Here is a 14,605-nt window from a genome sequence, read left to right as displayed (position 1 = left end):
CTGTAACTTTGCCTAACTGTGAATTGTAAGCCACTTTGAACCGAAACTTGTTCTTGGATAATAGTGGGATACAAGACTGCATAAATAAGTAAATGTAGTATAATATGAATGCTTTGTTTCGTATTGCAAATCTAGCTGCATTGTTGTACCTTGACAGCGTGTCCCACATATTTTCATCTGTTTGTGTTCAGATAATGATGACGCAGGTTTTGGTTAATGTATGTTTGCCTTGTGTTACTGCAGATTCTCATTGAGTCATCCAGCATTGTGCTCGCTCTTATTATTATAAAAGCATTATTGGCTTTCCTTCTACTCATAGCAACAAGGTCAGATGCAGTTGCAAGAGCAGTGTTTCCCAAACTTTTCAAGTCCTAGTCATATCTACATTAATAAAAATGTGTAGCACACCTTCCACAGAGGCTTCTTTGAACAAAGGAATAGTCAGGGAATCGCTGAAAGGTCACTATACAAAGTGAGAAAGGGGACAGAGACCAACATGGAGTTACCACAACTGAGCACAATTCAAGTGGCTTTTGAAATTCACTGATACATATGTATTAGGGTAGGAAGTTCTGGCAGTTCCTCCTACCCAACCACCCCCCACACCACATACACACAGCCAACTTTGAGTGTAAATATATTTGTACATATTGTGGTGAATAAGTGACCATGCTGTCCCAGAAGTGGTGTTCCTTCCATTTGGTTTTGGTAAGGAGCTTCAGGAGAGTTTGGAGTTTCGGGTGGGGAGAGAAACACGGAATGGAATCCAGTTAAGTGGAAGGGAGTTGCCTTACCTGGGAGTTCTAGAGCCTGCTGGAGTTTGGCAGAGGTGGAGCATAGGCTGTGTTGGAAACTGGGATCTGTTGTGAATTGAGGAGGAGGAGGAGTTTCTAGGCTCCCTCAGTCCCCAGCAGTCCATCAAAGAAAGCCATGGTCTAGAAGGGGAGGTGTTGGAGGGCTTTAGCATGAAGGGTGGGGACAAGCAGGAAAAAGGAAGAGCCCCAGCCAAGAAGAGGAGGAGAGTCCCAGAGAGTGAAGCCTTCACACGGAGAAGAAAGGCCAGCCAGGAGTAGGCGGGCTACCCAACCCTGGGCAAGAAGGGACCCCAAAGTAAGGGCTGAGCCAGGAAGCTGTGAAAAGGAATGTGGTTCAAGCATATGGAACTTGCAGAAGCCGGTGAGCCGGAGGGGTGGCAGCGCATAGGGCTGGCCATGGTGTACTATTTTTCTCCAGTGGTAGCTAAGGGTGGGCAGTGTCTGCGGAACACTGCAACAAAGATGGCTGCCCTAGCTCTGGTGTCAGAAAACCTCCAGAGCTGGATATTTTTTCTGTTGCTAATTTGTGCTAAGGTATGTGTGTGGTAGATGCTATTGGACTGTTTAAACCCTTAAGAGCCATATGCGAAGTCTGTAAGACCTGGGTACTGCCTGGTAGATCTGCTCCAGAAAGCTCTGACTGTTTTGTTGAAACAGTAATGCACTGTGAAGGTGGTGAGAAGCTACAGAACTGTGTTAGTGGAAGGTTGAGCTGGGGAAAGGGCCTACATGGGCGAATTGTTGGAAGGCTACTTAGCGGTTCATAAGAAGACTGTTTTTTATTATGGGACACTGCAATAAAATTTATGTTGAGCACTGAAAGAGTGACTGCTTACGTGCCAGGGCACCAGGAAAATATCAGCACCTGAGCCAGCTTAACCCTGACGACATATACATATTTACAGAAGAAAGACATGCAGACACACAGTATACGGATAACTGTTGCAGATTTTTTTTCTTTGTTATCATTTCCTCCATGGCTTCTCTTGTACAAGAAGATGGAGTACAAGGTGCATTCTTGGGTTATCCATATCTCTAGCATGTTTTTCAGTAACATTTCCTTGGAATTCAGCCACATGTTTGTCCTGCTGTTGTGGGGAAAGTGAGCTTGGCTCATCATTTGGCTTATCACCCCCCCCCCCCCCCCCTCACCTTACCCCTCTCCACTGCTATCTTTCCTCTCAGCTATCATTTTTTTTAAGGTTAATGATTTTATTTTTGGGGGGAGATATAATTTACAACTTAGAATAGATATAAATTGTAATACCTTCATCATTCATATTGATCATTGTGTAGAAATCCTATATAGTTAGGCTACACTGGCAGCTCCATCTCATGGTACACAAGATTTATAAATGATTCTGCAAAGATACCTCCTTGGTGAATATTTTTTTTCCAAAAATTTGTGCACAGTACAGCTTGACAGCCCTTTAGTACAATGCAGACAAGGTCTCGGCTGTCTTTAACCATGGCACATTATCACCTGCCTTCCCTAGATCCTTACACTGCATATGCTGTCTGGGCTCCTCAATTGTCTGCAGCCTCTTACCCCTTCCCTACTCAACTTCTCACCAGGCATGGATTTCACTTCTCTCCATCCTGTCCCTTAATTTCTCACTGTACAGGGTGAAGCAAAAAAAAAAAAAGGTAACCCCTAGAGTTTATTGTTTTCTCAGCAACCACTTGGAATTTCAATGTGACATTTTACAGCTTTATTTGTTGTTACTATCTATGTGTATATGCTGAGTAGAATGAGATTATCTTTAAAAGCGGCAAAGTTAGATTTTTTAATGTGACAACCTAGTGATTTTTGCACATTCAAAAATGTTTGCACTGTAGAGAACCATTATTGGAAAACAAAAAGGAATACCAACTTACTGTTATTGACGTCATATTGACATAGATTTTTGTCTGGGGAGTAATTTTGTATATCTGTTACAAGCTCTACCAGAAGCCACAAATGATCATCAAACTCAAGGTAGTTCTGCAGATGATCTGGGACAGCCTGCCACGAGGACCAATCGACAAGGCTGTTAAGAACTTGCCAAAGCGACTGAAGACCTGTGTTAAAGCTGGAGTGGACACTTTGAGTATTTACAGTGACTGCGCAATTCTGACACATTGTAAATTGTATCGTTTGAATGACATTATTTACTGTGTTTTAGCTGAAACATTTTTAACGTGCAAAAATTGCTAGGTAATAATACTAAAATGTCAGTAATATCAACATAGCTTAAGATAGTTAAATATTGTTTAATAGTAATATGTAAGTATGATGACTAAGTATGTAAAATTTCTCATTGACATTCTAAGTGGTTGCTGAGAAAGGAGCAAACATTCTAGGGGGCAGAAGTTAATGTGGTTCCAACAGCAAACTCTGTTAGTTACCTTTGGCTTGCTGCTGAAAGTGATAAATTTGATTACCAGATCGTGGCTACTGCTGCTGCTCCCAGCACCCAGCATGAGTCTCATCTGGTACTGAATGGGTGGCACTTCACATCTTATGAGGATTAAATGAAAAGTAATGCCACAGTTAATTGTGACTTCACCCAGACACCTCCTAAATCCCATCCCCCAAAACACATATAAAACTATGTATGTCCTAGTCATCCTGCATACTTTTACATATGGGATAATTTTTATGAGGTATTTTATGTGTGTATACTCTCGTGTGCGAAAATGCCTTTATAAAAGTACCTTCTGTGTGTATATAGCTAACCAGTTTGTTAGGTCAGCACACTTTCTGGCCTACCTTAAACAGCTTAACTGTGAGTATTACCTCCAGGACCAGTTTAACCATTAAGTAGACTAGGCAGTCACCTAAGGCAACATCTTCCTGGCGGGTGGGGGGAGGAGGAGGCAGTGAAGAGTAGCTGCAATCAAAATAAAACAATTGGTCCTGACACATTTACTGAAAACCCATCAGCATATGCTTTACCTGCAGGGAGGGTGGGCATTTTTGAAATTCCTCTGTGTGTACTGTGTTCAATGTGTACATGGAGAAGAGACGGCTGAGGGGAGATATGATAGAAGTGTATAAAATAATGAGTGGAATGGATCGGGTGGATGTGAAGCGACTGTTCACGCTATCCAAAATACTAGGACTAGAGGGCATGAGTTGAAGCTACAGTGTGGTAAATTTAAAACGAATCGGAGAAAATTTTTCTTCACCCAATGTGTAATTAGACTCTGGAATTCGTTGCCGGAGAACGTGGTACGGGCGGTTAGCTTGACGGAGTTTAAAAAGGGGTTAGATAGATTCCTAAAGGACAAGTCCATAGACCACTATTAAATGGACTTGGAAAAATTCCGCATTTTTAGGTATAACTTGTCTGGAATGTTTTTACGTTTGAGGAGCGTGCCAGGTGCCCTTGACCTGGATTGGCCACTGTCGGTGACAGGATGCTGGGCTAGATGGACCTTTGGTCTTTCCCAGTATGGCACTACTTATGTACTTATGTACTTATGAAACTTAACATACTTTAAGTAGCATTTTTTTACTAGTTCTTGAAACAGTGACACTAGGATGATCATAAATGTTCAGTTTAATTATCAAATTCACAGGATGGGGGGAGATAGAGTCATGAAAGTTAATTTCTGGGTTACAAAGCTGATGTTTCAGCCAGACTGCTTGATACCCTTGCACCAGCCCTGATTGACGCTATCCTTGTAGAGGACCTGTCAAATAGTTGAGGCTGAGGTTGAACCCAGAAGCAGTTACACAAACAAATTTAGGCCCCCTTTTACCAAGCTGCGGCAAAAGGGGGCCTGCGTTGACGTCGGTGCGTGTTTTACATGCGCGCCAAGACCCCCTTTTACTGCACTTGGTAAAAGGGCCGGTCTCGCTTTCCTTCAGGAAATGGCCGGGCGGCAAGTGGCAGTAAGGGCTGTAGGATCGTTATCACAGCTAATAAATTATCTGCGTCCAAGATTCCCCCTATCTGCACACAGACTGCTCAGCACTCGGGTCTAGGGGGCGGGAACCTTGGATTAGAGCCTATACAGTTCTTCCGTAAGAAAGGAATGTGACTAGAAAAGCAAGCTGGAATATATATATATATATATATACAGTGGTGGAAATAAGTATTTGATCCCTTGCTGATTTTGTAAGTTTGCCCACTGACAAAGACATGAGCAGCACATAATTGAAGGGTAGGTTATTGGTAACAGTGAGAGATAGCACATCACAAATTAAATCCGGAAAATCACATTGTGGAAAGTATATGAATTTATTTGCATTCTGCAGAGGGAAATAAGTATTTGATCCCCCACCAACCAGTAAGAGATCTGGCCCCTACAGACCAGGTAGATGCTCCAAATCAACTCGTTACCTGCATGACAGACAGCTGTCGGCAATGGTCACCTGTATGAAAGACACCTGTCCACAGACTCAGTGAATCAGTCAGACTCTAACCTCTACAAAATGGCCAAGGAGCAAGGAGCTGTCTAAGGATGTCAGGGACAAGATCATACACCTGCACAAGGCTGGAATGGGCTACAAAACCATCAGTAAGACGCTGGGCGAGAAGGAGACAACTGTTGGTGCCATAGTAAGAAATGGAAGAAGTACAAAATGACTGTCAATCGACAAAGATCTGGGCTCCATGCAAAATCTCACCTCGTGGGGTATCCTTGATCATGAGGAAGGTTAGAAATCAGCCTACAACTACAAGGGGGGAACTTGTCAATGATCTCAAGGCAGCTGGGACCACTGTCACCACGAAAACCATTGGTAACACATTACGACATAACGGATTGCAATCCTGCAGTGCCCGCAAGGTCCCCCTGCTCCGGAAGGCACATGTGACGCCCGTCTGAAGTTTGCCAGTGAACACCTGGATGATGCCGAGAGTGATTGGGAGAAGGTGCTGTGGTCAGATGAGACAAAAATTGAGCTCTTTGGCATGAACTCAACTCGCCGTGTTTGGAGGAAGAGAAATGCTGCCTATGACCCAAAGAACACCGTCCCCACTGTCAAGCATGGAGGTGGAAATGTTATGTTTTGGGGGTGTTTCTCTGCTAAGGGCACAGGACTACTTCACCGCATCAATGGGAGAATGGATGGGGCCATGTACCGTACAATTCTGAGTGACAACCTCCTTCCCTCCGCCAGGGCCTTAAAAATGGGTCGTGGCTGGGTCTTCCAGCACGACAATGACCCAAAACATACAGCCAAGGCAACAAAGGAGTGGCTCAGGAAGAAGCACATTAGGGTCATGGAGTGGCCTAGCCAGTCACCAGACCTTAATCCCATTGAAAACTTATGGAGGGAGCTGAAGCTGCGAGTTGCCAAGCGACAGCCCAGAACTCTTAATGATTTAGAGATGATCTGCAAAGAGGAGTGGACCAAAATTCCTCCTGACATGTGTGCAAACCTCATCATCAACTACAGAAGACGTCTGACCGCTGTGCTTGCCAACAAGGGTTTTGCCACCAAGTATAGGTCTTGTTTGCCAGAGGGATTAAATACTTATTTCCCTCTGCAGAATGCAAATAAATTCATATACTTTCCACAATGTGATTTTCCGGATTTAATTTGTGATGTGCTATCTCTCACTGTTACCAATAACCTACCCTTCAATTATGGGCTGCTCATGTCTTTGTCAGTGGGCAAACTTACAAAATCAGCAAGGGATCAAATACTTATTTCCACCACTGTATAAGATTTTATTATATGGATATCATAGATAAGAAAATATAGCTAAGGTATACAAAATAGAACTCTGGCAAAGCTTTGGCTGTATACAGAATTACTGGCTGATAAAAATGACAATCATACGTCACACTACTAAACACTATTCTTACTGGTTACCAGATAAAATTAGACAACTGATTTGTCAGGTTACACTATGTTACGAGGTAGTACAGTTATTACCAGCTTATCTCCTGATCACGGGATGACTATACCCAGTCCTTGCTCAGGTAATTACCACTAACTAGCCCCCGACTAACAGGAAATAAATCACCGTGTTTCTCACCAGGCTGACCTCAGGGTCGTCTTCCGGGAATGCACGGGATACTCCACAGACTCAAGCTGAGATTGGCAGCGAGTCTTAGAGCTAGAAGGAACTCTGCAGCAGACAAGGAGGGCACAGGTCACTCAGTGCAGGTACAGCTGAACCACGATACTTTCCTCCAGATACACAGGTCATCAGTTGGTGGACCTTATTAGGTCTCACTGGTCTTCTTTCCACCTCCACCTTCTTCCAAGGTTTCTGACTAACCCTTTCTTGTTCCCGCTCTTCCCAGTACCTCTTGGTCCGGTGGCTGTAGGAACCAATCTGTATCTTCCTCGGCTCACTGCATGGCAAGACAGTCCGTTCTTGACCTTCAAGTTGTTACATTTTGGTATGCATTTTCTGTTTCTCACCCGCCTTGCTGGAGCCAGCTGCTCAGGGAGATAAGGGGGGCCTGGTTTGCCCACAGCATGTCCTTGGTTTTGAGCTTCTGCTGTAATTTTCCCACAAGCTGCAAAGCTGTTTCTTGCTGACACAGAGATGTGTGGGTCAGGGGTGGATGCAGCCATCTTGTTGTAACAGGATGTCATAGCTTGTATAGGCCAAGACCAGCAAGGTGAGACACACAGGGGAAATACTCCTACAGGGCTCTCGTGCTAACGCAGCACTGCCCAATTACTGCCAGGTAGTATCTGGCTCTACAAATTTGTGTAGCACCGGAAATGATGGCACAGTAAGGGGGGGAAGTAACCGCTGGGCTGCTGTGTTAGCCTGGCGGTACTTCCTAAATAGCCCACCATTTAGTAGAAGGAGCCCTTAGTAAAGTTGGAGGCCAAAATTATCTAAATCTCCTCCATAGCTGAACAACAACAAATCTAAATATTTTTTTTGTTAAAAATGATGTTAAGTAAGTTATGTAGAATATTTTTTAAACTTTTGTATAAGCAGTCAGTTGTAAAATTGTATTTTTGTTAAAGAAGTTTTAATCTTCATTTACTATATCAGTGAGAAATCTAGAACTGATACATTGCATACAGTTTTTTTCAATATTGGGTTTAATGGTAGGTAAATTCACACAGTTGTCAATATCAAGAAACTTTTACCTATTCTAGATTCTATACAGAGCATAGAGCTAGGATGTTTCCCTTTGCAGCTTGTCATATATTCAAATTCTGGTGTCACCTCAGTAACAGCAAAACAAATTCCCTCCAGTGCTAGATACTGTGAAGTAACACAAAACCTGCAATATGTTACTTGGAAACTACATAGCAAACAGAACTGATGGAGAGCTGACCTGCAACACTTCAGTTGGGCTGGTGACAGCAGTTATCACTGGAGGTAGTGGAGAAGCAGAAATAAGGATCAGTTATGAGGCATTCAACTACCCAGTTCCCTGAATCTGTGCTCTTTCTAGCTTCCAAGCACAGATGGTTGTTAAGGAGCACATAGGCTTGGTTTTCTGTGCCAGATGTTTGGTGATATACCTCCCATGTCTTGGTGTCACACCACTGTATCCCAGTAACACTGGCTGAGAACCACTAACTTAGAACAAAGTTTCTGGCAGGCACTGTAATTATATTTTAGAATAAGGAAGGAATCTGCTGTAGAGTACAAATAAAACTCCGGTTTATTTAATACCTCCCAATGCCAAAATATATACAGTAACAAGGACCCACAACACACACACTTTTTCTCTCTCCATTGGGTCTGAAGAGTTAGACTGCAGCATCTCCTCTATGAACTGAAATGGCCTATGCTGTATTTTGCTGTATGACCCCCTTCAAGCTACTGTGATGCTATCAAGATTTTATCAGTGTAAAAGTATGACTAGTATCTCTGCTCAGGGTGTTGTTGAATTGCTCCCAGTTTCTCTCTTGTATAGAGAGAGAGCTGTTGGAGAACAGCATATCGGAACTCGTTATTTTTCCTTGTTTGATTACTGCATTAAAGAAGATTTTGGTTCAAGAGTTCTAAATCATCTCATAGTGATGTTCTATAATCTGCTTTAAACTGCATGCCAATCACACCTAGTGAAAGGCCAGAACACGGTTAGCTATGCGAGTGCCAGCACTGGATATCTGCCAGTACCAGTGTTCCCGCTAAGGAACAGCCTGCTGCGTGCAAAACATTTTTTTCAATAGCCTGACAGCCAAAAAAGAGTGGGATGGGGGGTGGCCCCTCTCCCCCCAAGCTATCTGCATGGTCCATCTATAAAAAGTCAAAAGCTGTTCCAGTTGGATAGGCAGTGCCTTGAGAAGTGGAGGACAAAAGATTTTTTTTTTTTTGCTTATTCGACATCTTTTTAATTTATTTGAAAACTTCCCATATGTAGATATTCAGTTTTTATTTCATGATATTTATCACTAAAACAGCTTCAAACAGTAATATATGGCCAAATTTCAATGAGGATATCCTGTTTACTGATGGGTTCATCTTAACTGTTGTTGTAAACTGCCTTGGGAAGCCTGGTGTTTATGAAGATTGGAAGTAAAATTAAACTCGCCTTTCATCAGGGTACATGGAATCACATCTTCACCTCATCTCTTTTGTACAAATGGATTATTCTGTTTGAGTATGTTTCAAGGACAAGTGTTTTTCATAAGTCAAGTAATAAAAATAAATATTTTCTTTCATACAGAATCTCTCATTTGTTTAAACATAACTGAATGTGCTATAAGCCCCTAATGCAGTCCACTGGTTTTCTTATATTTTGTCCTTGTGGTGATGTATATACTATGCCAAAACTGGAAATACAGTGATACAGAATAATAGAATTCAGTAACTTCCAAAACTTATTATTAACATTATAATTGTGTTCACATCAGTGGCGTAGCTACGGGTGGGCCTGGGTGGGCACATGCCCATCCACTCTTTGCTCTGGCCCAACTTGTCTGGCCTCCAAAAGAGTTCAGCAGTGGCTGCCTCACTCCCCTCTGTCCCTCTCCTCCACCCCTGGATCTGGCATTTGCTTCCCGCTTGAAACTCCACAGCACCTGCCTTCTCTGTTCTACCTCAGCACCTTCATCAGCAGCAGCTGCGATGTATGTCTCTGTCACATTTAGATGCTTTCTTTGCCCTGCCCTCACTTCGTACCTGGCAGGACACGGAAGTGGGAAGCCTGCGGCAGTGGCCTGGCCATAGGTGGGCCTGGGTGGGCTGGGGGCCCCCACCCACTTAGGGCTCAGGCCCATCCAGCAGTAGCACATGGTAATGAAAATGCTGCTGTCCACTAGTACTGGCACCTTCGCATGCTCAGTTTTCAGCTCATGCCTGCTGCAGACTACCAAGGTGGAGACTGGAGAGAAGCATTTTCCCACCAGCTGAGATATTTTTTGAAGTGGGGGTGGGGGAGAGAACATTTGGTGCCCACCCACTTCTTTCCTAGGCCCATCCAAATCTGCTGTCTGGCTACACCCTGGCCTGCGGGGCTGGCCAGGCAGTGGATGTACATTGCTGTTGTCGAAAGTACTGAGGTATGAGGGTAGGTTCAGAGAGGGAGGAGATGCTGGTCGTCGGGGAGGGGGAATGCAAGATCTGGGGAGAGAGGGAGAAAGATGCAGGAAAATGGAGGGAGGATTTGGAAGGCCCACCCATCCAAAGGTCTGGGCCCACCCAAAATTAAATTTCTGGCTACGCCCCTGGTTCACATTTGGGTAATAACTTAAATTCTGTTAAAAAATTGTATTAGAAAGCATGAAGTCAACTTGCTAACTTCTGCTGTATATCAACCAGTAGTAAATAGTAGTAATAAACAATATTAAGTGTGTTACTATCCGTATGCTGCACAAGCCGGCATGTTTAAAAATATAAGTGAGATTAAATAAAAATGCAGCCCGTCTCCTGTTTTTATCCAACGTCCTTGGGTTCCTGCAGCCGGCAGTGATTCAACAATCATAGGCCGTCTCTGTGGCGTTCCTTCTGCCACATTCTGCCCTCTCTACTTCAACTTCCGGTTTTGATGCTGAACTGAAATGGGAAGTTGCAGTAGAAGGTGGGATGCAGCAGTAGGGAAAAACCACGGAGACAGTGTTTTACTGTGAATCGCTGCAGGATCCTGTGGGGAGGAAGCTGGAAACGGAGGAAAGGATTTCTTTACTGCAGGAACAACATTTTTCTGTTCCCGTGGGGCAGTAAAAGTTTTGTTCCCACATCTCTCTGAAGCGAACGCACACGCACATTGATCTTAAGTGAGTGATGCTCCTGATTTGTATGAGCAATCGCTCATTGCGCTCACCTTAAGGGAACACTGGGCCAGCACCTGCATAACTTCCAGGTCCCAGCTTGCAGATTACAGCATCTTCCCCTCCCTCCTACCCACCCTGACAATCTCTGGTTCCATCCCTCAACAATCATAGATCCCCCTGACACAGACTCCTCCCCCCCCCCCAACACACACACTTCAGTTGGAACAGACCCATCCCTGTTGGTCCAGTAGGGTAGTGAGGGCAGGAATTAACCCATTATCTCCTGCCTCTAGTACTGCTAGAGGTCATTGCATCCATTTTTACAGTGGTGTCACTTGGACAGGAGCAAGTGGGATTCGCTGTTGCCTCTATTGCTCCACTGAACCATCAGCTCCAGGGACCTGTTCTAACTGAAGGGAGTCTACAATTGTGTTGGGGGGGATGGAGGGGTCACAAATATATTTGGGGGGGGGGGATCTGCACACTCCGCTAATGTGGTCTTGGCCAAATGTTGGTCAGGACCACATTAATTCTGGCAGCCTGCATGATTCCCGTCAGATGCCATTATTAAGTGTTGTTGCCCAGACATGGCCTGGCAATTGAATATTGGGGGTCTAATGTAGCAGCAGTAGCAGCCGGTGTGAAAAACAAATGCTGACCACCACCTGAATATTAACCAGTCTGTTTTCTAGGAGCCAGTGGAAGAGCTACTCTAGTAGTTGGTCTTCCAGATTTACTCATAAATTCGATCATGTGAAAAATTAAAGTAGCACACTTTTTAGGAAAACTGTTTCTAAATTAGAGCCAACTTTTTCTTTAAAAAATGTTCACATACTTTCAGTGGTTGTGTTATACTTTTGTTTCACTTTTGTGCCTGTTCTTAAATTGTTTGGGAGAAACCTGCAGTGCTAACATTTATCATGCTATAGATGTAAAGGTCATTGTCTTTTGCTTGTAAAATAATAATGGTTTTCAGGGAATCCACAAATTCCTACACTTTTATGTTACAATTTTTTTTAACTGGTCACTGAAACGTTATTTGTATTTATTTTATTGCAGTTGTCTACCTTGTGATTTTCATCTGTCGTTTGTCATGTTTGTGTGGTCCTATTGGAAGACAATTTTTTCTTCTCCTGCTACCCATCAAAAGAGGGAATTCTAGTGTAGAACTGGGTTCAAGTTTGCATTTTCTAAGTATTCATTGTGCTGGTTATGTATGTGCAGATGATACACCTGGTCTGTTACCCCTTCATTAAAATGTATACTGTGCTGTGAATGTTCAGAATTATTTTAATTTTACCTATCATGTTACAGAAACTCAGAACATCCGTAATATTTTGATTTACCATTTTCAGTCTTATTGTTTCAAACTGTGTTATCCAGGATTGACTATTGTAAAAGAAGGTTAAATTTTTTAATGTACTGTCATCATTTTTGCCATATCAGGTAGCTACAGTTTGAACTACACTACCAATCTCCATTGAGGGTTCTAAGAAACTTTTTTTCTGTTTAGAAAAGTGCTAAAAATGTTTGTGTTTAAAAATATATTCGCTTAGTGTTTAAGTGGGAATTTTTTAGATGGATTGAATGGAATCTTAATGTAATTCCTAGATTTACTGTTTCTCACTTTCTTTTGTGTGCAGGTTATTACGGAATGTAATGTAATATAAAAATCTTGTTTTGGGTTGTTTTTTTTTTGAGTGAGACATTGAGGGGCATTTTCGAAAGTGGCGTCCTTGCAAAATGGAGAAATCCAGAGGTGGGGAAACCCGTATTTTCGAAACAAGATGGACGTCCATATTTTGCTTTGATAATATGGTCAGGGACGCCCAAATCCTGAATTTGGTCGTCCTTAGAGGATGGTCGTCCCTAGACTTGGTCATTTCTGATTTTTGGCAATAATTGAAACCAAGGACGTCCATCTCAGAAACGACCAAATGCAAGCCATTTGGGTCATGGGAGGAGCCAGCATTGTAGTGCACTGGTCCCCTGACATGCCAGGACACCAACCAGGCACCCTAGGGGGCACTGCAGGTGGACTTCATAAATTGCTCCCAGAAACATAGCTCCCTTACCTTGTGTGCTGAGCTCCCCAAACCCACTACCCACAACTGTACACCACTACCATAGCTCTTACGGGTGAAGGGGGCACCTATATATGGGTACAGTGGGTTGTGGTGGGGTTTTGGAGGGCTCGCTGTTTCCTCCACAAATGTAACAGGTAGGGGGGGTATGGGCCTGGGTCCGCCTGCCTGAAGTGCACTGCAGTACCCACTAAAACTGCTCCTGGGACCTTCATGCACTGTCATGGACCCGAGTATGACATCTGAGGCTGGCACGACATATTTTAAAGATGTCTTTGAGGGTGGGAGGGGGTTTAGTGGCCACTGGGGGAGTAACGGGAGTCATCCCCGATTCTTTCCGGTGGTCCATGTGGTCATTCGGTCACCTTTTGTGCCTTATTCGTAAGAAAAACAGGTCCGGGTGAAAACGTCCAAGTGTTCGTCAGGGACGTCCTTGTTTTTTTGATTATGGGTCAAAGACATCCAAGTGGTAGGCACACCCAAGTCCCGCCTTCGCTATGCCTCCGACTCGCCCCTTTGAGCTTTGGACATCCTTGCGACGGACTGCAGTTGGAGACGTCCAAAATCGGGTTCGATTATACCGATTTGGACGTCCTTCTCTTTCGAAAACGAGCCCATTGTGAACTAAGCAGTAAAGATGGTGAAAAGATTTAGGGGTCCTTTTACTTAGCTGCTGTAGAAAGTGGCCTCAGCTTCTTTAAGCAGGTTTTTCCCATGTACTAAGGCCAATTTTTACGCAGCTGCAAAATGGCCAGTTTTCCATGTTCCCTATTAATGACTATACGCTATGTTTCCATTAGTGCACAGCCATTAAAAAGAATTAGCATGCGGCCTGTGCGCGGCCTGCAGTAAGCCCTTTTAAGCTGTGGTAAGCATGCACTACTCTTATCACAGCGTATTAAAAGGACCCCTTTGAGCTTTCCCAAGTATGTATTGCTTGTGTAGTCATTGGTAGGGTTATGAAAATATAAAGATCCAAAGTTACTGTTAATTGAGAGAACTTGCTCGACCTTTTTACTGTAGTTACATCCTAGCAAGACTTCTTTTGTAATCATGAAACAAAGAACATTTGGAAGTGAATGCATTTCTCCCAGATATGTTTTCTTCCAGTTCCTGGATTGCCCACTGGTTGGAAACAGGATGCTGGGCTTGATGGATCTTTGGTCTTTCCCAGTATGGCAATACTTTATGTACTTTATTAATATGTCTGACTGAATAATTATTTGAATAATTTTTGATTTTATTTATTATCAGACTAACTACATACATTTTTGGCTAGCTTCTGGAGGCCAAAACTTCCTTCCTCAGATCAAGACAGTAGATTTATTTATTAACCTTTAAAGTGGACCACACAACAAACCTCACTAGTTTATCTACATTGTACGAGGAGGAAGTATGTCAAATGGTATGACTTTATTTTGGGAAGATAAGCTTATGTGACTAGTTAGCTGAGCCCATCTGTGTCTCTGAAAAGTAAATGCAGAGACACAGATGGGTTCAGCTCCTTAGGAAGCGTATAGCGAAACAGGAGCTCGCTGTCGGGCATACCCACTGAAAATACATAT

General features: G+C 43.3%; 1 protein-coding gene across 1 annotated transcript in view; it reads left to right on the top strand.

Annotated features, from left to right (window-relative positions):
• ZDHHC20 (zinc finger DHHC-type containing 20) overlaps positions 1–14,605 on the top strand; it is a 170,555-nt gene that overhangs the window by 53,738 nt on the left and 102,212 nt on the right. Inside the window, 2 exon segments of the mRNA XM_030200304.1 lie at positions 12,016–12,027; positions 12,030–12,105. Of these exon segments, the coding sequence (XP_030056164.1) occupies positions 12,016–12,027; positions 12,030–12,105 (88 nt within the window).

Source organism: Microcaecilia unicolor, chromosome 4 (genome assembly GCF_901765095.1).
Source record: "Microcaecilia unicolor chromosome 4, aMicUni1.1, whole genome shotgun sequence".
Lineage (NCBI taxonomy): Eukaryota > Metazoa > Chordata > Amphibia > Gymnophiona > Siphonopidae > Microcaecilia > Microcaecilia unicolor.
This window is presented reverse-complemented; position numbering and strand designations above follow the sequence as displayed.